The sequence below is a fragment of the Geotrypetes seraphini genome, chromosome 1 (genome assembly GCF_902459505.1).
Source record: "Geotrypetes seraphini chromosome 1, aGeoSer1.1, whole genome shotgun sequence".
In the NCBI taxonomy this organism is placed as follows: domain Eukaryota; kingdom Metazoa; phylum Chordata; class Amphibia; order Gymnophiona; family Dermophiidae; genus Geotrypetes; species Geotrypetes seraphini.
In genome coordinates, this window is record NC_047084.1 from 519,886,534 (window position 1) to 519,907,613 (window position 21,080).

The window sequence follows — 21,080 nt, forward strand, 5'->3', positions numbered from 1 at the left end:
CTTATCCAGCCTGGGCATTCAGCAGTCTCCCGCGAGGTCGAGCCACTTCCACTGCCTCAGGCTGACCTTTCACACTCTTTGTAGGGAGCAGAGTCTCTGCGAGTGTCTGGTCTGGCATCAATGCACATACAGCAAGGAGCAGATTCTTTGCCAGTGCCTCGGAAGGAATCCTCACACTCTATACAAGGAGCAGAGTCTTTGGGAGTGCATAGAGGTTCCTCCATCAAGCCTCTGGAGCTTTGATCTATAGCCTCCAGTCCCATACATTCGTTGATACCATCGGCTGCTTCCGTCTCCGAGGCGAAATCTCCTCGATCTTCGAAATCTGCTTCCAGGCATAGTTCTCATTGACAGTCTTGGCCTTCTTCGAGGCATCCTTCCAGGCATAGTTCTTCTAAAGAAAGACCTTCTTCCACTAAGCCTCGATCGACTCCAACCTCGACTAGACCACCGACTCCTCGTTCGAGGTCTCCAATGCTGGTTTCGATTGCCTCGTCCAAGTCACCATATTCCTTTGATGCCTTTATTCCTGCCGAAGCTTCATCTTCGACCCAGGCTGCCTCGACGTCCTCGAGTCCTTCTCGAAGCAAAGCATTGGCCGATCAGCTATCTTTCTCATCTTTTCTTCATCAGATGGCTGTGGACTTGGACCTTCAATTAGATACTAGCTCCAAATACTCTAAGGAGTATCTCAAATCTTGCATCTTCCTCAACCTCTGGCAGAATCTCTTAAGCTTCCACTTCATAAGCTTTTGAATCAGACTTTTGGTCGATGCATGGAAATACCTTTTTCCATACCAGCTGTTCCAGGAAAATTGGACTCTAGGTATAAAACTGTACATCTCAAAAGGTTTGACAACTCACAGTTATCTCATCAATCCCTGCTTGTCTAGTCCTCCTTAAAGAGGTCCCATCCTTCCAAGGTTTATGCCACCGTTCCTCCTGGAAGGGAAGGGAAAACTATGGACAAATTCGGACGTCGCATCTATCAAAATGCTATGATGTCCTCAATTATAATTTTCAATTCATCACTTATTTCTCTATTGCCAAAGTTTTTGACTTATCTGGATACTCAAAAGCATTTTGAATTTCAAGAAGTCCTGGCTTCTTTATCCCAACTCAGATTGCATCTCCTGCAGTCATCTTACGATGCCTTCGAGTTGTCTGCTCGGGCAGCTGCTTGTTCTGTGGCTATGCGTCGTCTTGCTTGGCTTCGTACCATTGACATGGACCCTAATCTTCAAGACCGCTTGGCTAATATCCCTTGTGACGGCAATGACCTCTTTGATGTATCCATCGAGGCAGCCACCAAGAAATTGTCTGACCATGAGAAATCCTTTGAATCTATTGTCAGACCCAAGCCGAAGCCAGCTTCTGCAAAACCTGCACGCCCTGCTCCTATCTATCAGTGGCGTTTTACTCCGAGGATGGCTTCTTATAATCGCCCTCCTCTAAAGAAACAGCAGCCTCAGAAACAAAAGAAACCTCAACCTTCTCCTGCACCTAAGGTTACTCAGCCTTTTTGACTGTTTAAAACAGAGCATAACCTCCACAGTTCTGACTCTGTCTCCTTTTCTCCCTATAGGAGGTTATCTCCATCATTTCTATCACCGATGGACGGTAATTACATCTGACCTCTGGGTACTTTCCATCATCAGGGAAGGATACTCTCTTCATTTCTCTCAGATTCCACCAGAGCTTCCTCCAAGAGAGTATCCTTCCAATCCATTCCAGACCGCCCTTCTTCTTCAGGAAGCTCAAGCTCTGTTTCGTCTCCATGCCATCGAACCAGTTCCCTTGAAACAGCAGAACAGGGGGTTTTACTCCCGTTACTTCCTTGTTCTGAAGAAGACGGGCGATCTGGATCTCAGGGCTCTCAACAAATTCCTAGTCAAAGAAAAGTTTTGAATGTTGTTCCTGGCATCCCTTTATCCCCTTCTCGAACAGAATGACTGATTATGCTCTCTGGATCTCAAGGAGGCTTACACTCATATCCCCATTCATCTGGCCTCCCGTCAGTACCTCAGATTTCGGGTGGGGAATCTGCATTTTCAATACAGAGTACTACCCTTTGGCCTGGCCTCGTCTCCCAGAATGTTCACCAAGTGCCTGGTTGTGGTAGCAGCAGCTCTAAGAAATCATGGTCTTAATATAATAATAATAACAATAATAATAATAACTTTATTTTTCTATACCTCCATAGTCAGGCGACTTCTAGGTCAGTGTTCTTCAACCTTTTTACACCTATGGACCGGCGGAAATAAAATAATTATTTCGTGGACCGGCAAACTAATAAGACTGAAATTTTAAAAAACCCCATTGCCGCCCTGTCCTTGCGAGTTCGGTCCCGTTAACCATCTGATCCCATCCTCACAAGCCTCAAATAGTTATGATTTTATATTGAACATATTTTATTAAAGTATAAAAAGAAACAATATTCTATACAATTGTCATTTTATAAATATAAATAATACAGGGCAAGGATCAACAAAACCCCCGTCTCCCCTCCCCTTCACATATATCCCCTCTACTATCAAGAAAACTGAATAAGCCAAATTATTACAGAATGCTACACAAATATCATGCTAACAGAATACCGCAGTCACACATGGCAGGAATGGTGTTAGGGGGAGTGCAACTAGGGCAACTGCCTCCTGGTCAGAGAGAGCCCTAAGCCAGCTGGAAGCTAAAGACGCACTGCCTGGGCTTTGCACTCCCCAGTTATGTCTAACATCAGCTCTAGCAGGATACATATTTTAAATCTGATATATTCTAATCACAAGATAGAAATAAAATTATTTTTTTCTACCTTTTGTCATCTCTGGTTTCTGCTTTCATCATCTTTTCACTCTCTTCCATCCAGCGTCTGCCCTCTGTCTCTTCAATCCAGCATCTGCCTCTTCCATCCACTGTCTGCCCTCTACCCCTCCCCCTCCCATATGGTATCTGCGTGCTTTCTATGCCCCTCTCTCCTACACCAGATCTAGCATCTTTGTCCCTTTTTCCTTATTTTCCATCTGATCCCCCTTCCCAGCATCAATCTCTCTCTACCTTGTCAGTCCTCTGTCTCTCCCCTTTCCCTCATCTGATCTCTCCATTCCATCCTGACTCCTTCCCCTCCTCTAATCTCCCTGCCAGCTGTTTCCTTCCAATGTTCCTCCTCCCTTGTCCAACAGTACCTTCTCCCTTTCTTCCTCCCCTTATCCAACAGTAACTCTCTTCCCTTCCCCTTCTCCCCTGTCAGCAGTAGCCCCTTCCCCTCCCTTGTCCAGGAGTACCCCTTCTCCCTTTCCTCCTCCCCTTATCCATCAGTAATTCTCATCCCTTCCCTTTTCCTTCTCCCCTGTCAGCAGTAGCCCCTTCTCCTCCCTTTTCTAGGAGTACCCCTTCTCCCTTTCCTCCTCCCCTTATCCAACAGTAATTCTCGTCCCTTCCCTTTCCCTTCTCCCCTGTCAGAAGTAGCACCTTCCCCTCCCTTGTCCAGGAGTTCCCCTTCTCCCTTTCCTCCTCCCCTTATCCAACAGTAATTCTCATCCCTTCCCTTCTCCCCTGCCAGCAGTAGCCCCTTCCCCTCCCTTGTCCAGGAGCACCTCTACTCCCTTCCCTCCTTCCCTCTCCAGCAAATGTTTCCTCTATGTAGGCTAGCGGCAGCTCTGTGTGCTTTTAACTTCGGCACACAGCTGCCCCTAAGCAGTATTTTAGCGCGGTTTCATGAGGCAGCCTCGGGGCCTTTGGTAGGCCGGCCCGCTTCGATGATACCATGATAGACAGGTCACTAGAACTTCATGGTAGACAGGTCACTAGTACTTGGCAAAAACCAAAATAGTAGCAGCATTCCATGCTACCGATCCAGGGCAAGCAGTGGCTTCCCCCACGTTTGTCTCATTAACAGACTATGGACTTTTCTTCCAGAAAATTGTCCAAACATTTCTTAAAACCAGCTACTTTAACTGCTCTTACCACAACTTTTGGCAACATGTTCCAGAGCTTAACTATTCTCTCTGGTCACCCTCCAATTCTCAGTTAACTGTGTGACCTGTCTACCATGAAGACGGGCTACTGGGCTAGATAGACCATTGGTCTGACCCAGTAAGACAATTCTTATATTCTAATGTAACATCAGTTTTTAAAAAGGGCTCATAGTATGAGCCTTAAGTTGGTGCCAACAAAAACAGAAAAAAAAACCCCTAAAAACTGCAAAATATTCTTGAAAGTCACAAACTGAGCAGTATTTGCCAAAAGGTGAAGGGGAGGAATCCAACTACAAAACTAACACCAGAATGATATTAATATAATAATATAATAATGGTGAAGTATGTCCTCAATGTGAGGAAACTGAATCAGTTTTCAGCAGTGCAGTTAAATTACTGAAAGTTTGGTGGCTTAGCATCTGTGCTCCTGTTGTTTGGTTCCTGAGAAAGGGGTGGTAGTCCCTGAAACCAAGGGCTCCTTTTACAAAGCTGCAATAGTTTTTTTAGCGCATGCAGAATTTTAGCGCACGCTAAACCCACGCAATGTTGGCGTTAGCGTCTAGCGTGCATGGCAATTTAGCACGTGCTAAGCGTGCACTAAAACCGCTAGCACAGCTTTGTAAAAGGAGCCCCAAGCCTGGTCGAACCCTGGAGATTAGAGCAGAGTTTGATATGACGCTTTTCTCTCTCCCGACGTTCATTATCAGTGCTTTGAGAATGGGACAGTTTGACTCATCAAGTTAAGTTCTGCTGCTGTTGATTTTTGTCAGCTTGTTTACTTTAACTCTTTAGGCTGGAGGTGAGGGGCAGGAATTCCACTGTTATTTTGTGAATTAGATTGATAGTAATTGCACTATACAAGTTCATTCACTGTTGTTATTCACACACAGTATGTTCCTATGATGGTGTGGGGCTAAGTTGTGAGTTTATCTCAACTTGGAAAAGCCTAACATATTCAAGCGTAATGGCTGCAGTTCTTTTAGAACTTTGTGGTGCCTCAAGCATGTAACCTCACACTGAGGACATATTTCACCATTATTATATTATTATAATAATATCATTCTGGTGTTAGTTTTGTAGTTGAATTCCTTCCCGTCACCTTTTGGCAAATACTGCTCAGTTTATGTTGGTGCCAGGCAAAATAGCTGAAGCTATACTAAAAAAAAATAATTCTCCACTTTGGCTTAATGGGAAGGGGTTAGCATGGGTTCAGTAAAGGCAAATTATGCTTTATCAATTTATTAGATTTTTTAAAAAGTGTAAACACACTAATGAATAATGGTGAGTTAGTTGATGTGGAGTCTGTTTTGACAACAATACAGTATGTTCTAAAATACACGTGAGATGGATATCCTTGTACTAGAAACATCTACCGTAAACATCCATTTTACAAATTGAAATGTCTAAATTATGAACAGGTGACAGACAGCAAGGGACATGGATGTTTGTGTCTTTGCTATTTAACATATTTATAAATGATTTAGACATAGGATTGGTGAATCAGGTGATCAAATTTGAACATGGCACAAAAATATTCAAAGATGGCTGAGAATTGTCAAGATCTGCAGAAGGATTTTGTGAAATTAGGAGATAGGGCATCTAAATGAAAGAGATGAAATCTAATGTGGAGAAGTCCAAAGTGACACACAAACAAGAGGTTGACCCTTAATACTCCAGAAAAATGGAAATCTGACATAGACAAAAAACTTTGTGGAGGAGGTGATGTTCAAGATGTAGACTTTATTAAAATTACAGTTTAATAATCCACATAAAAATATCTAGGACCCAAAACGTTGGGAGCTATGGAGCCAACACAGTCCGTGTTTCGACGATGCAGTCTTCATTAGGAGTCCCTAAAGGTCCTGATACAGAAGCTCATGGATTAAGAATTAAAAACAATCTTAGACGTAACTGCGCGAATGAGAGGTTCTCAAGAGAGCCGTGTCGGGTCCATAGCTCCCAACATTTTGGGTCCTAGATATTTTATGTGGATTATTATTAAACTGTAATTTTAATAAAGCCTGCATTTTGAACATCACCTCCTCCACAAAGTTTTTTTTGTTTTTGTCAGAAGTCCAAAGTGAACAATAAATATGAGGAACTGGAGTAAATAAACCAATAAATTAACATATAAATTTACCTCCAATATAAATGACCAAATAACTTGCCATAAACCTTAGATATCATCTATAGCAGTGGTCTCAAACTCGCAGCCCGGGGGCCACATGCGCCAGGTACTATTTTGAGTACAGTACAGTATGTTTATCATAATCACAAAAGTAAAATAAAACAGTTTCTTGATCATATGTCTCTTTAGCAATAAATGACAATATTATTATTAAGACTTAGCCAAAAGGAAAGATTTATAAACCATAAAGTTTTACCTCATGCAAACTTGTCATTTCTTTAATAAGACATTAACTATTTTTTCTGAGGCCCTCTTAAGTACCTACAAATCCAAAATGTGGCCCTACAATGGGTTTGGGTTTGAGCTTGAGACCACTGATCTAAAGTGACTATCAGTCCAAAGTGATGCACACAGGGAAAACTAATCCCACCACACAATACTGAGTTACCACTCAAGAAAAAGATAATATGTTGAAATTCTCACCTCGTGTGCTGCAGTTGCTATAAAGGCAAATAGGATGTTATGGATTATCCAAAAAGGGGGTGAATAATGACATAGAATATCATTATGCCTCTATAGAGGTTACTGATCCATCTAAAAGTATTGTGTGCAATTCTGGTTCTCCCATTTCAAAAATGATACAGCAAACCAGGAAGTGTTTATAGAGAATGACAAAAATGACAATGAATACCTCATGTATGAAGAAATGCTAAACAGAGGAGAAAAGATAATTTTATAAAATTATGAGTTGTGTGGAATGGTTAAATAGGGAATCTTTGTTTGACCTGTCAAACACAGAAAGACAAGAGGACACATTGATAAACTAATGATCAATAGATTGACAATTGGCAGTTTTTTTTCATGCTTCTTATAAATAAGCTATGGCATCTGTTGCAGGAGGTTGTAGTCAAAATAATCAACATAGAGAAATTTGAAAGAAGATTGGATATGTTTCTGGAGGAAAAGTCTATAAAAATTATTAGCCAAGTAGACTTAGGGGAGCCATTGTTCATCCTGAAAATGAACTATGGGAAATAGATTAACCTTTGGGTCTACCAGGTACCTGTCACCTGGACAAGATGCTGGGCTTGCTAGACATCTGACTCAGTATGGTTTTTATTATCTTTTTTAACACAGAAAATAAGACTTTAAACCCTCCCCCCACACTTTTACAAAACCGCACAAGAGGTTTTTAGCATCGGCAGGCATGCTGAATGCTCTGCGCTGCTCTGACGGTCATAGAGTTCCTATGATCGTCGGAGCAGTGCAGAGTATTCAGCATACCAGCTTTTGTAAAGGGGGGGTGTTAATGCAGTATCTGAAATGCCACAAAAGGGCTTATCATTCATCCCATTAAAACAATTCATCCCATTAAAACAATGACTTTGAACCACAGCAAGGGCTTCACTCTACATCAGGGATTCTCAACCCAGATCTCAGGACATACTCAGCCAGTCAGGATATCCACAATGAATATGTATAAGATAATTTACATAGAATACACAGAGTATGACGGCAGAAAAGGGCCGATGTTCCAACAAGTCTGCCCACTCAAAGAACCCTCCCCCTAAAAGAACCCTCCCCTAAGCATTTCCCCGGAGTGAACTCACATGTTTATCCCATCGTTTCTTGAAGTCGAGCACGTTACTGGCTTCAACTACCTGACGTAGAAGACCATTCCATCGATCAACCAGCCTTTCGGTGAAGATGTACTTCCTGATGTCGCCATGAAGTCTCCCATCCTTGAGTTTGAGCAGATGTCCTCTTGTTGCCGTGCGACCTGAAGGAAAAAGATATCTTCCTCGACCTCAGCATGGCCTCTATCATGTCTCCCCTCTCTCTGCGTTCCTCAAGAGAATATAACTGCAGCCTACCCAGACGTTCTTCATATGGGAGATCCTTGAGTTCTGAGACCATCTTAATGGCCATTCGCTGAACTGATTCCATTCTCTTCACATCCTTTTGATAATGTGGCCTCCATACTGAACACAGTACTCCAGATGAGGTCTCACCATGGACCTGTACAACGGCATTATAACTTCAGGCTTTCGGCTTACAAAACTTCTTCGGATGCAACCCAGCATCTGTCTAGCCTTGGTTGAAGCTTTCTCCAACTGATTGATAGTCTTCATTTCTTCACTAATGATTACACCCAGGTCCCGTTCTGCGACAGTTCTTGTTAAGGTTTTACCATTCAGGGTGTATGTTTTGCAGGGGTTACCGCTACCAAGGTGCATAACTTTATACTTTTTGGCGTTAAAACTCAGTTGCCAAGTATTTGACCATTTTTCCAGTAAAAGTAGGTCCTGACTCATAGTGTCGGGCATGGTTGCGCTGTCCACTACGTTGCATAGCTTAGCGTCATTGGCAAATAATGTAATCTTACCTCGAAGTCCTCTGGGCAGGTCTTGTACAAAGATATTAAATAGTATCGGACCCAAGACAGAGCCCTGCGGCACTCCACTGGTCACTTCCGACGTTTCTGAGGGAGTACCATTTACCACCACCCTCTGAAGTCTACCACTGAGCCAGTCTGTAACCCATGCAGTCAATGTTTCTCCTAGTCCCATTGTATCCATTTTGTTCAATAACCTACGGTGTGGGACACTATCAAAGGCTTTACTGAAGTCTAAATACACTATATCCAGGGACTCTCCCCTATCTAGTTGTTTCTTTACCCAGTCAAAGAAGCTTATCAGATTGGATTGACAAGACCTTCCCATCGTAAATCCATGCTGGTGGGGATTCCCTCAGCCTCTCGTCATCCAGAATCATATCCAATCTGTTTTTAATCAACATCTCCATAAGTTTACAGGCTATTGATGTGAGACTCGCAGGTCTGTAATTTTTAGCCTCTGACCTGCATCCCTTTTATGCACTGCCTTTATTGTATGCAAATCTACATCATGCAGATTCATTGTGGATATCCTGAGAACCTAGCTGAGTGTATCCCAGGCACTGGGTTAAGAACCCCCTGCTGTATATTATTGTCCTTAAGGTTTGAGGATTTCCCCTTTATTCAGATGTGAGCACAAGGAAGAAAATCGTTTCACTGCCAACTGAACATATCCATAGAATAAATTTAGTATCATTGATTTACAGTATGTTTGATGTTTACATGAGCAATATCTCTAGTGGTCTAAAAATGAAATTTATGTACATTACTCTCAAGGGGACTTACTTTCTTCAGTCTTTGAAGTTATTCCAGCAAATTTCCAAAGTTTACTAAACTGGTTCTCAAAATTCAACATAATATTAAAAGGCAACCATATCCCTCCTCTGACCTCTGAAAATTATCCCAAGGACTTTGCCCTTGCCTCTTCGTCTTATTGGCAGAAAGTAGGAGATCAGCCAGAGTTCATGAAGACATTGTAGAAGGCCTTAAAATAATGGACAGTATGAGTCGTATAAGAATACTTTGTACCTGAAATGTTTTAAAATATAAAGTGGAATAATTTAAAAGAGTAGCACATAAGGAAAAATGAAACCTGGTATTAGTAGAGAAAGAGGATGTCTCAGGGTTCCTTTTACTAAGTCCTGTTAAGCATTACCATGTGCACAATCAAGTTTCAAGTTTAATATGAGCTTACTACCCTGCACAGTGGTCAATGCCTTCTAGGAGACTTATACAGTATTCTTATAGGGAAGGGGTGCTATGTATATATTACACAACCTTGAGAGTGAGGGATGGGGGATGAATTACAGTTTCTGATAGGATAGAAGAGGGAGGGCAAAACATAAGGAAAAGGAATATATTGTGACCTGGAGACCTGTCCCTGCTCAAAGTTTAGATAGGTAGTACTTTATGGGTAGGCGTCTCTGAAGAGGAAAGATTTTAGTTCCAATTTGAAATTTTCCAGGGATCTCTGATTCCAAAGTGGGGCAGGTAAGGGGAAAAAAAAGGCTTGTCACAAAACACAGTAAACCATGTTGTGGTATTGTGCAAGTCACTGTGCACCAAGGGCTGGATTCAGTAAATACAAGGGGCCGCTGAAAAGTTCTCAGCCAAACCAACAATGTTGGGGCAGTCTCCATCCAGGGCTATACACTCAGTCCAGCAATTTTCCACTTTTTTTCATTCCATATTTTTCGAATGGAATGAAAAAAGGGGAAAATTACTGGACTAAGTGTATAGCCCTGGATGGAGACTTCCCCAATATTGTTGGTTGGGCTGAGAACTTTTCCGCAGCCCCTCGTAGTGCTCAAAACTCAGCTTCAAAAATAATCAGCAGAGAACAATATTCTATAATGGATGTTCCAGGAGGGCCCTTTATTGAATAGCGCACTCAAATTTGGATGCAAGGAGTTACACCAACTGAAACCAGGTGTAAAACCTGGCGCACAAGCTATGCATGGATCTTCACTGTTCTAAAACACTGCATAGATTCTAAAGGAATGCCCCTGACCTGCCCATGTCCCTCATGTGGTCACATCCCCTTTGCAGATCCGCGCAGAAACGCTTAAGTGCTGTTCTAAAAATGGGCGTGTGAGTGTTTTCTCAAATTGGTCTGCTGTTTCTGCCCTGTTTCAGCGCCTTGCATCTGTTAGAACAATTTTCTGTGTTTAAAATTCAGCACAGAAGTACAGCCTAACATTTAGAACCATGTATAGAATTCCTCTGTAATTGCACATTATATTTTTTGTAAATTTGGGGGGGAGGGACCATGTCATAGGTAAGGAGTGGAAGTGTTATCCGGCTATTGCAATCACATTAGCATGCACTAACTGGAAAATGCAGGAGTACTTACTGCCACCTAAATAGGAATCAATAAGGCCCATATGCTATAAACAGTGCCTTAACCTAGGTAGGTAAGTTAAGAGCAAAACACCGTTTAAAAGACCTTTTAAAACAAATTTCAAGACGTCAACCGGTGCCTAAAAAAAATGGCGCCATGTTTATATAGGCACTTTATGATGCCTAATGCCACTGTTTTTGGGACAGCCCTAATAAATATGTATAAGAGAGATTTGCATATAATGGAGGCGACAGGCATACAAATCTGCCCCATGCATATACACTAGGGCTATCCTGAAAACCTGACTGGAAACCGTTGGTCTAGTATGTACGTATGCGTGTTACAGGTCTTTTTTTCTTCAACAGATCAGGATGAATGCGCAGCCACCAGTATGTGTTTAAATGGGATGTGTATAAATGAAGATGGCAGCTTCAAGTGTATTTGTAAACCAGGGTTCGTGCTGGCCGCCAATGGGCGCTATTGTACTGGTACGTAATAGGGCATATTTTGTATTGTTTGCATATTTTGTATTGTTTTAGTTTTGTCAGTGTAATTTATATAAATATTTCACTTGAATGCCAATGATGTAATTTATTGTGACAAGCACCTAAGATGTGCTTGTTGCTTTGGAAAGCAAGGGTAAAAGTTAGTGCATGCTTCCCCCATCTTAAGAAAAGGGAAGTGTGAAGCCTAGAAATCTGGACTACATTACCCATCAGGCAGTAGGTCTGTAGTTGAGAGGTGTGTACCAGAGGAACCAAGGGGCTCCTAGGTGGTTTGATTTGCAGGCTATGTCACATGGTATGAAAAAAATTTAAAAGAACATTTGTCTCTTAGAAGGGAGAGCAGCACACGGGGAAAAAGAAGGATTGATTCTCCAGAACAGAAGGTGGAGTAACAGCTGTAGCTATCTTTTCACTCCTTGAGGATCAATTCAGAAAGCTGTGCATTAGAGTTACTGATAAAGATAACAGATAAAGAGCTTATTCAGTCTAGCTTCTCTATTAATTTGTAGTGTCAATTTATGTGAATGTCATTTGCAAACTATCATAAGAACATATTTTTTACAGGCATGAGCACACATGGCAGGAGCTATTCTAACCCCATGTGTGGAGCAACAGATGGTACCTTATCCCACCCTATGTGGAATTGCCCAAAGATACAATATTTTTGGCTTCAAATTATGCAATACCTGGAGGCCTTAATGGAGAAGCAAATTATTATGTTCCCCTTGGGACTTGTGTTTGGAAAGATAGCAGTTTGTGGTTCTTTATGCAAAGGGGAGAGACTCTTACTGGATAAAGCTTGTGTTACAGGGAAAAACTTGTGCTTTGCAATGCTTGCTGAGGGCAGCCCCCTAACTCACTGGCAGTAGAGAAATTCCTTCTACACTCATGATATTAGAGGCTAAGGATGCATACTTCTCCTTCAAAAGGAAAATACTTTTCTGGACTATCTGAGGTTTATATTTAGTCACCACCTGCTAGAGCGTGAAGTGGGATCTTAAATGAGTTGGGCATGAAGAACTAGTTCTTGCTCTTACTTCCTATTCCATCAGCAGTAATGCAAATATGGGGGGGGGGGAGGTAGGGTTCAAAATATAAGAAGGGAGGGGAGGGAGGGGAAGGATAATAAGGGGATGGGAGTGTTGTTGGGAAAAAGGAGAGTAGTAATCAATACAGGATTGCCCATGTTCAGTTATCGAGAGCTGCAAACAGACTAGGTTTTCAGGCTATCCATAATAAATATACAGTCAACTCTGCTTAAATGCATGTCCTTTGGACCAGGTCTCCACGTGCGCTTAATAGGAGTGGGGGGAGGGGGAGGCTGTAGTTAAGCCGGCTCAGTTTAAATATGGCGCTTGGGCTGCTGGAGCCTAAAGTACAGGAAAGCTATGCCCTACAGCTTGAGTGGAAGCGGAGCATTCACTTTCCCAGCTGTCCCAGCGCATAAGCTGCTGTGTGAAGCCTAGCCATTCCCAATCAGAACGTGATTGCATTTAACTGGAATGAACATAATGTGAAAAAATAGAGTTTGGACCTATGACATCAGTGCGCATAAGCGGATTGTGTGCTTATACGAATTGCAAATATCCTGAGTTTACTTCCATTGACTTTAATGTAAAAAAAACGGGACCGTGGTTGTAGGCTGCAGATAGCTGAAGCATGTGCTTAACCGACGTGCACTTAGGTGGAGTCGACTGTACATAAGTACATAATTATTGCTGTACTGGGACAAACTGAAGGTCCATCAAGCCCAATATTTTGTGTCTAGTCACAAGTACCTGGCAAGATCTCGAAAATGTAAAACAGATTTTATGCTGCTTATTCCAGAAATAACAGTAAAATAGTAGATGATGGCAGATAAAGATATGAAGAGTCCATTGACTCTGCCCAACAGTCACATTTGTAACCAGTTCATGATTAAACTACCAATGAATGTGCAGGGCAGAGATTAATCAATAGGCCAAGTAGGCACGTGCCTAGGGCCCGAAACGGTCAGGGGGGCCCGATGAAGGAGGGCATCAACATTGTTTTTTCCAAACGGCGATGGGCCCCTCCAGCATTGATCGGCAATGCGGGCTCCCCCCGATTGGTAACGTGGGCCCCACCCCGATCGGCAACACGCTCCCCCCCCCTTCAACGGAAAGTAAGACAAGCATGCAACACGGGTAAGAAAGGCAACGGGAACTGTAATTGTGCAAGCGGTGCTTCTTGCCCAAAGCTTACCTCTGATGCAGCTTCCTGTATCCGCCTGGGCGCATGGTGGGGCGGGGCGGGGCAGGGCAGGGGGCCCAGTGTACTTGGGTGCCTAGGGGCCCTCGACGAATTAATCCTGCCTTGTGAATGTGGTGTTAGATATGTATACTTGATCCTGAACTTTCTTTGCCATTTTTGGGACACTGGCCGTATAAGTCTACCCAGCATTGTCCAATTACTGGAGTTGCCATCAAAGCCCTGTAGTACATCTTAATCTGTCTTGCCATAGATGGGACACAGATCATAGACTTCAAGCACTGGCCTTAGTTCTTCACAGCTGGAGTCGCCATCTAAGCACTACTCAGCACAGTCAACATATATATATATAGTCATTTCATTTTTGTTTTTTATACTATCCTCTTTCTAATTGGTGATCCTCCAAGTTCATCCCACATCCTCTATGTTATTCCTACAGAATAAGCAGTGGGTTTTCCCCAAGTCCATTTTAATGATGACTTATGGATTTTTCTTGTAGGAATGTGTCCAAGCATTTTTAAACCCTGTTAAACTAACTTCTTTTACCACATTCTCTGTCAACAAATTTTAAAGTTTAATTACACGTTGAGGACCTAGTTGTATATATGGTTCCAAAAAAAATCTGTGCCAAAAACCCCATGCTTAGCACTAGTCTATAAACCACATCTTGAGTTAAGCACGGTGTATAGAATACATGTAGTACCCATTCCCATGGCTAAAGTTAGGAGTGGCCAAGTGAATTGAGCATAAGGGCATCCAGATTTCAGTTTCAGATGACCAAAACAAGAATACAGCTTCTAAAATAACCACTTTTGTGTTGTCTGCAAATTTAATCCCCTTACTTGTTATTCCTATTTCCAGATCATTATAAATATGTTGAAAAGCAGCAGTCCCAGCACAGACTCCAACAAACCGCACTATTTAACCTTCTCCATTGAGAATATTGACCATTTAACCCTACACTGTTTGCTATCTTTTATTCAATTCTTAATCCTTAATAGGACACTGCCTCCTGCCCATGCCATTTTTATTTCCTCAGTAGTTGTTCATGAGGAACTTTATCAAATGCTTTCTGAAAATCCAGATATACAATATCAACAGCTCACTTTAGTAATAGGGCCTCAGTTTCAAAACAGAAAAAAGAGAGGGAGTTGGTGAGTTTTATTCTGAAAGTATTTATAACTCGGAGTGGAAGTGAAAAATGAATTTTCAGCTGAAAGGTGCTCAAAATAGGCCAAGCCGGTGCCTAATGAGCTTTAGCAATTTTGTTAGAAGCACAATAAATCTATAGACTTCTCTGGCTGTGAGAAGTATGGACTCAAGTTGAGATTTCAAAGAACTCCTTCAAAGGTTTTGCTGTCTGCTCTAGAATTACACAACTCTTATGGACCCACCACCATCTGGATTTTCACACAGACTTAAATACTGAGATCATTTAAAATAACATTCATTTTAAACAAAGCAAAACTTTAAACATTCAGTGGAACATTGGCCAGATCAATGAAAAAAAAAAAGTTCTTATGTCCGACATGCATGTTTGACAATATCTGTAGCAAAAGAATTTCCTTTCGATGAAAAATAACAGAAAATTACACCTTTTCTGTCACTCCTCATAAAGAAGTAAGCATAACCTCAAATTCAGAAAAAAGATTGTTTTTCTTGGTTTTTCATTCAGATGTGGTAAAAATAAATGTAGAGTGCAGTAATTTCATAAAAGTATTTATTTCCCTTCATATTTAGGCTTATGATGTTATATGGTGATTCATGCATACAGAAATGGCACATAAAAGGCTCACTCATCTGCATATCTGTACAGAGTAAGCAACGACAGGCCATGCATCAAACTCAAATGGTTTAGTGACATAGAAATCACTGTTACTTGTCTAAAGCTACAAAATGGAATTAATGAGTTGAAGTTAGGTAGATTAAGCAGTGAACTGAGAAACAGTGAAGACAGGGTTTAAATATCCTTTTACTGCCTTGTAACCAGTGGCGTACTAAGGGGGGGCGGGAGGGGCGGTCCGCCCCGGGTGCCAGCCATGAGGGGGTGTTCCCGGCCTTGCCGTTCATTCCCCCCCACCCCCGAAGGACCGCTCGCCCCACTGACCTTCCTGCACCACCTGTGAAGCAGCCCGCAGCAGGATCGCGACTTCAGCGATACCTGAGCTGCTTGGGCGCTACTTCCTGCGCCGCGGTCCCGCCCCTCCTCTGACGTCAGAGGAGGGGCGGGAACGCGGCGCAGGAAGCAGCGCCTAAGCAGCGCAGAGATCGCTGACGTCGGGATCCTGCTGCGGCTGCTTCATAGGTGGTGCAGGAAGGTCAGTGGGGCGAGCGGTCCTTCGGGGGTGGTGGGGGGGACTGAACGGCAAGGCCGGGAGCATAGGTAGTGCTGCTTCATAGTGGTGCGGGGAGGCCAGGGGCGAGCGGTCCTTCGGGGTGGGGCGGGCGGGCAGGCAGGCAGGCTTTCAAGGAGGAGGGGGGGGACAGACAGGCAGGAAGGCCTTCAAGGGGGGACAGGCCTTCAAGGGGGGGGGGCAGGCAGGCCTTCAAGGGGGGGACAGGCCTTTGGGGGTGTGTGCAGACCTTCAAGGGGGAGGGACAGGCCTTCAAGGGGGGGCAGGCAGGCCTTCAAGGGGGGGACAGGTCTACAAGGGGGTGGGACAAGACTACAAGGGGGTGGGACAGGCCTTCAAGGGGGGGAACAGGCCTTGGGGGGGTGCAGGCCTTCGGGGGGGTGCAGGCCTTCAAGGGGGGGACAGGCCTTCAAGGGGGGGACAGGCCTACAAGGGGGGTCAGGCCTACAAGGGGTGGGACAGGCCTTCAAGGGGGGTGCAGGCCTTCGGGGGGGTTCAGGCCTTCGGGGGGGTGCAGACCTTCAAGGGGGTGCAGGCCTTCAGGGGGGTGCAGGCCTTCGGGGGGGGTGCAGACCTTCAAGGGGGGGACAGGCCTTCAAGGGGGGGACAGGAAGGCAGGCCTACAAGGGAAGAGGACAGGCCTTCGGGGGGGTGCAGGCCTTCGGGGGGGGGGTGCAGACCTTCAAGGGGGGGACAGGCCTTCAAGGGGGGGGGACAGGCAGGCAGGCCTTCAAGGGGGGGACAGGCCTACAAGGGGGGGGACAGGCCTTCAAGGAGGTGGGACAGGCCTTCAAGGGGGGTGCAGGCCTTCAAGGGGGGACAGGCCTTTGGGGGGAACCTGGTTTAGAAGTACACGGAGGGAAGGGGGTGTTCAAAGAGACGTGCATATGCCAAACTTTGGGGGGGAGGAAGAAATAATGGGTCTGAAAATAGAGGAGAGGGAGAGAAATGATGGACCATGGGATTTAGGGAGGGAAGGAACAGAAAGGGAGAGAAATTGGACACAAGGGATGGTGTGGAGGAGGGATAGAGATACTGGATAGGAGGGTAATTGGGAAAAGAAAGGGAGAGATGGTGGACTCGGGTGGTGGGGAAGGAGGGAGAGATGCCGGATGAAAGGGTAGTTAAGAAAAGGTGGATCTGTGGAGGGAGATGAAAAAAAGGAAAGATACCAGACTTCCTGGGGAGGGAAGGGAAATGGAAAGGGAGGACAGAGTTGGCAGATGGATGGTTAGCATGCAGAAAGAAGGAGACCCCAAGTTATCAGAAGAAAACCAGAGCCTTGGACCAACAAGATTTGAAATATAACCAGACAACAAAAGGTAGAAAAATTAATTTTATTTTCTGTTTTGTGATTATAATATGTCAGATTTGAAATGTGTATCCTGCCAGAGCTGGTGTTGGACTGCAAACGTGAGCTAGGATTTAACAGAGAGAGGAAAAGTCCTTTTTGTTTCTTTATTTTATTTACACCACAGCGCCAGTGTGATTAGGAGAAGCCAAAGGGGGTGAAAAAGCTATAAAACCCACCAGGAGTTTTGAAAAAAATCACCCAACTGGGCAGGAAAATCGAATTGAAAAACCAATTCAATAGGCTGAATCGAATCAAAATTTTTTTTCCTGAATCTGACAGCATTAGTTTGCGCTACTGTCTTAGACTTTAGGACCTGGGATTGGGGAGAGATGGCATCCTCAGTACTTTATAATGCAAGTGAAACGAGGATTTGGTCAGACTTTTGAAGGGTCTGCAGAAAAAAAATATTGTATAGGCCAAGGACATGAGACAGCAGGAAATGGGAACTTTTCTTCCTTCTATTTTTGTGAATGGAAAGGCTAAGGATGTCAGAGAGTTCAATTAAAATATGTGCTTTATAAGAAAATATAATAATGTGTTTTATAAAGTTTATAGCATAGCTGGCCTACCCAGTGAGGTGTTCCTAGTGGTGGTGGTGGCAGCGTGTCAATGTGTTGAGAGGAAGAGGTGGTCTGGGAAATTCTGCTGTGCAAACTCCGGGTCCATTTCCACCCCCCAGTTAGTCCACTCCACTCAACTGGTTCACACACTGAGTGGGTCTTTGGGTGTTGTTTTGGGATCTCTTCCAGTGGTTTATCAGTATCTCCTTCTGGTCCAAGGAAGGACACTTTGTTATCCTTAGCATTGACCTACAGAATATGTTTGTAACAGCGCTGCTTGTGTGGCATTAGGCTATGTAGTGATCGAAAGAAAAAAACAGACCTTTGCACATTTTTGCACTATATGGTGGGTGTATGAGGAGATTCACATTTCCTGCACAGCTAAGTCCATGTGAAGTTACCTTGTGCTGTATTTGACATCTAGCAAGGTCTCTGTTTGAAAGGAAAGATCTAAACTTAAAAATGAAGTGGCCAGAAGTTATGGTAAAAGCAGATAGTGTAGCTGGTTTTAAGAAAGATTTGGACAAATTCCTGGAGGAAAAGTCCATAATCTGTTATTAAGACATGGGGGAAGTGTATGCTTGCCCTGGATCGGTAGCATGGAATGTTGCTACTCTTTGGGTTTTGACCAGGTATTAGTGTCCTGGATTGGCTACCATGAGAATGGGCTACTGGGCATGATGGACCATTGGTCTGACCCAGTTAGGCTATTCTTATGTTATGTTCTCATCTGTAGGGGCCTTTGTTTTCACTTCTTATTTTAATGTATTTTTTTTCTGGGAACTTATCAGTGTTTTTTATAATGGGAACAAAAATGGAAGAGAATTAATGTGTGTGGGATGAGGGGGTAACTAATTTCTTCAGCTAAATAATTCAATCCACCTCAACCAGACATAGGAGAACTCACGCACCATTCACACACCCTCCAACCAAAAACGTCAAAAGAAAAAAACTGTTCGACAACCTCCTAGCCAATCGAGCTGCAACACTCGACCCCCAACTCTACAACCTATTGACCTCAACCACAGACTACAAAACCATCAAAAAAGAAATAAAAACCCTTCTATTCAAAAAACACATAAAAACGAACTAACACAATCAGAACTGTCCCAAGCATCACCTGCAACTACTCCATATGTACTTCTGATGTCATGACAATTCAGACATAATTTATGTTATGTTATGTTTGGAATATAAGAAAATTTTCAATGCCTGTTTCTATTCTGACCATTTATTCCGTTTCATGGTCATTACAAAAAAATATTTTTTTACATGGGGGGGTGTCAAAAAATGATGGGCCCCGGGTGCCACATACCCTAGGTACGCCACTGCTTGTAACCGTGGGCAAGTCAAATAGATACAGGACACAATTTACTAAACTGAGGCTTGAGGGTGTGTGCGCAAGCAAAAAAAAAGATTCTGGCTTGTTCCTGATTTTCAAGTATTTTAACTCACTTTTGAACTTTTCAATGCATGCAAATCTATTTTGTGCACTTTAATTAGTAGGTTAATAAACATTAAATTGTGCATTCATCACGTTTATTAATGTGTACTAATAAGTCATAGACATATTAACAAATGCATATCCTATATCCTTACTGCAGTAAAAAAAAAAAAAAAAGCAAAACATAACTACAGGTTAATAAATCTCACGGGAAATATATTTTGTTGCTGCATCCAGGGACATTGTGTAATTTGGTCCTGCTGTTTTTTAAAATGCCCTGTGATTTCTCAAAACTAGCCTCCCCCTCCCACCATACCTGAATCTGTTTTACAATTTAAACCCAGATCCCCAATCCTTCTCTTTACAAAAAAAATTTACAGCCCTTCTCCCATCCAGAGTAGTCCCTGGCACCTTCTAACCATCCATGTAGGAGCAGGGCAGCAGTGATCCAGGTTTGCTCCTGCCCCAGTGGTCCTTCGGTTTTCCCTTCATGTTAAATGTAAGGCATATTCCGTATCCATTCTTTGCCCCCTTCTGTGTTAGGAAGTTGATATTGAAATTAATTTTTTCTGTTAAGGTACAACATTAAAACTTAGCACACACTTAACATTTAGCAAGACTTAGAGTATAAGCCCCTCACCTATTTATTAATCTTTTTTTTTTTAACTTTTTATTTATCAAATTTTTATTTTGCCAATCAAGTATCCACTTGTACAGAAAGTTAAAGAAAAGCAAACAAATAAAACACAGCCATTCAGATACATTATTATCAAGAAAAATAGGATATATAGCTTAACTTCAGCTCAAGTCCTCAAATTAAATCCAAGATTAAATATAGTGAGTCATATTAACAAATATTTGAATCAAATGTAAAGGAAAATAAGGTCCTTTAACTGAGAGAGGATATCGTTTAATTTTCAAACTGCACTTATGTTTTCCCTTCTTCCATTCGAGCTCCTGACAGGAAAGCAGTCAACTGGAAACGCTCAAAGAAAACATATTTTTTTCATACAATTCTGTATTACACATTTACATGGATGACAAAGAAAAAAGGTCTCTCCAAGAGAGATAACCCCTGGCTTTAGCATAAGAAATTCACGCCTTCTTTTTTGAGTGTCCTGTGCCAAATCTGGAAACATTAATATTTTATGTCCAAGAAATTATTTCAATTTGTTCTTAAAGAAGAGCTAAGCAACCAGTTTTATCTGGTGCAAGGGCTACGGTAAGAAGTAATGTTGCCACAGATGCGGTCTCTCTATCAGAAAGTTCCAGCATTGCTGAAACATTGAGTGGTTGATTATCTTCTTGTAATTGTGGTGATGGTTCATTACTTTTCAATGGACAAGTAATAAACTTGACTAAATGGTGGTAACATATCCTGACCTATGTATTAATCTTGTATTGCAAAATATCGTATTCAGACGCACTAGACCTGATACTATAAGGCGCGCCTAAGATAGGTACCATAAGGTTCCTACATTGAGGATGCCTAACTTACCCCCCTTTTACAAAATCTTAGTGTAGCTCCAATGCTCAGGAATTTTATGAGCGGCTGGCGCTAAAAACCGCGTTAAGGATTTGTAAAAGGGAGGGGGGTTAGTTCCATTTGGATCTAAATTGTTTCAAATTGGTTTTAACGGCGTGATAATTACATAGTAACATAGTAGATGACGGCAGATAAAGACCCGAATGGTCCATTCAGTCTGCCCAACCTGATTCAATTTAAATTTTTTAATTTTTTCTTCTTAGCTATTTCTGGGCAATAATCCAAAGCTTTACCCGGTACTGTGCTTGGGTT

General features: G+C 42.7%; 1 protein-coding gene across 3 annotated transcripts in view; it reads left to right on the plus strand.

The window, feature by feature from the left end:
• FBN2 (fibrillin 2) overlaps positions 1-21,080 on the plus strand; it is a 617,508-nt gene that overhangs the window by 293,386 nt on the left and 303,042 nt on the right. For all 3 annotated transcript variants that reach the window (XR_004537713.1, XM_033928968.1, XM_033928969.1), the window contains exon 14: positions 11,201-11,323. Coding sequence is in view for 2 of the 3 variants with exons in the window: in XM_033928968.1 (XP_033784859.1) it covers positions 11,201-11,323 (123 nt within the window). In the remaining variant the exon portion in view is untranslated. The remainder of the gene's footprint in view (positions 1-11,200; positions 11,324-21,080) is intronic.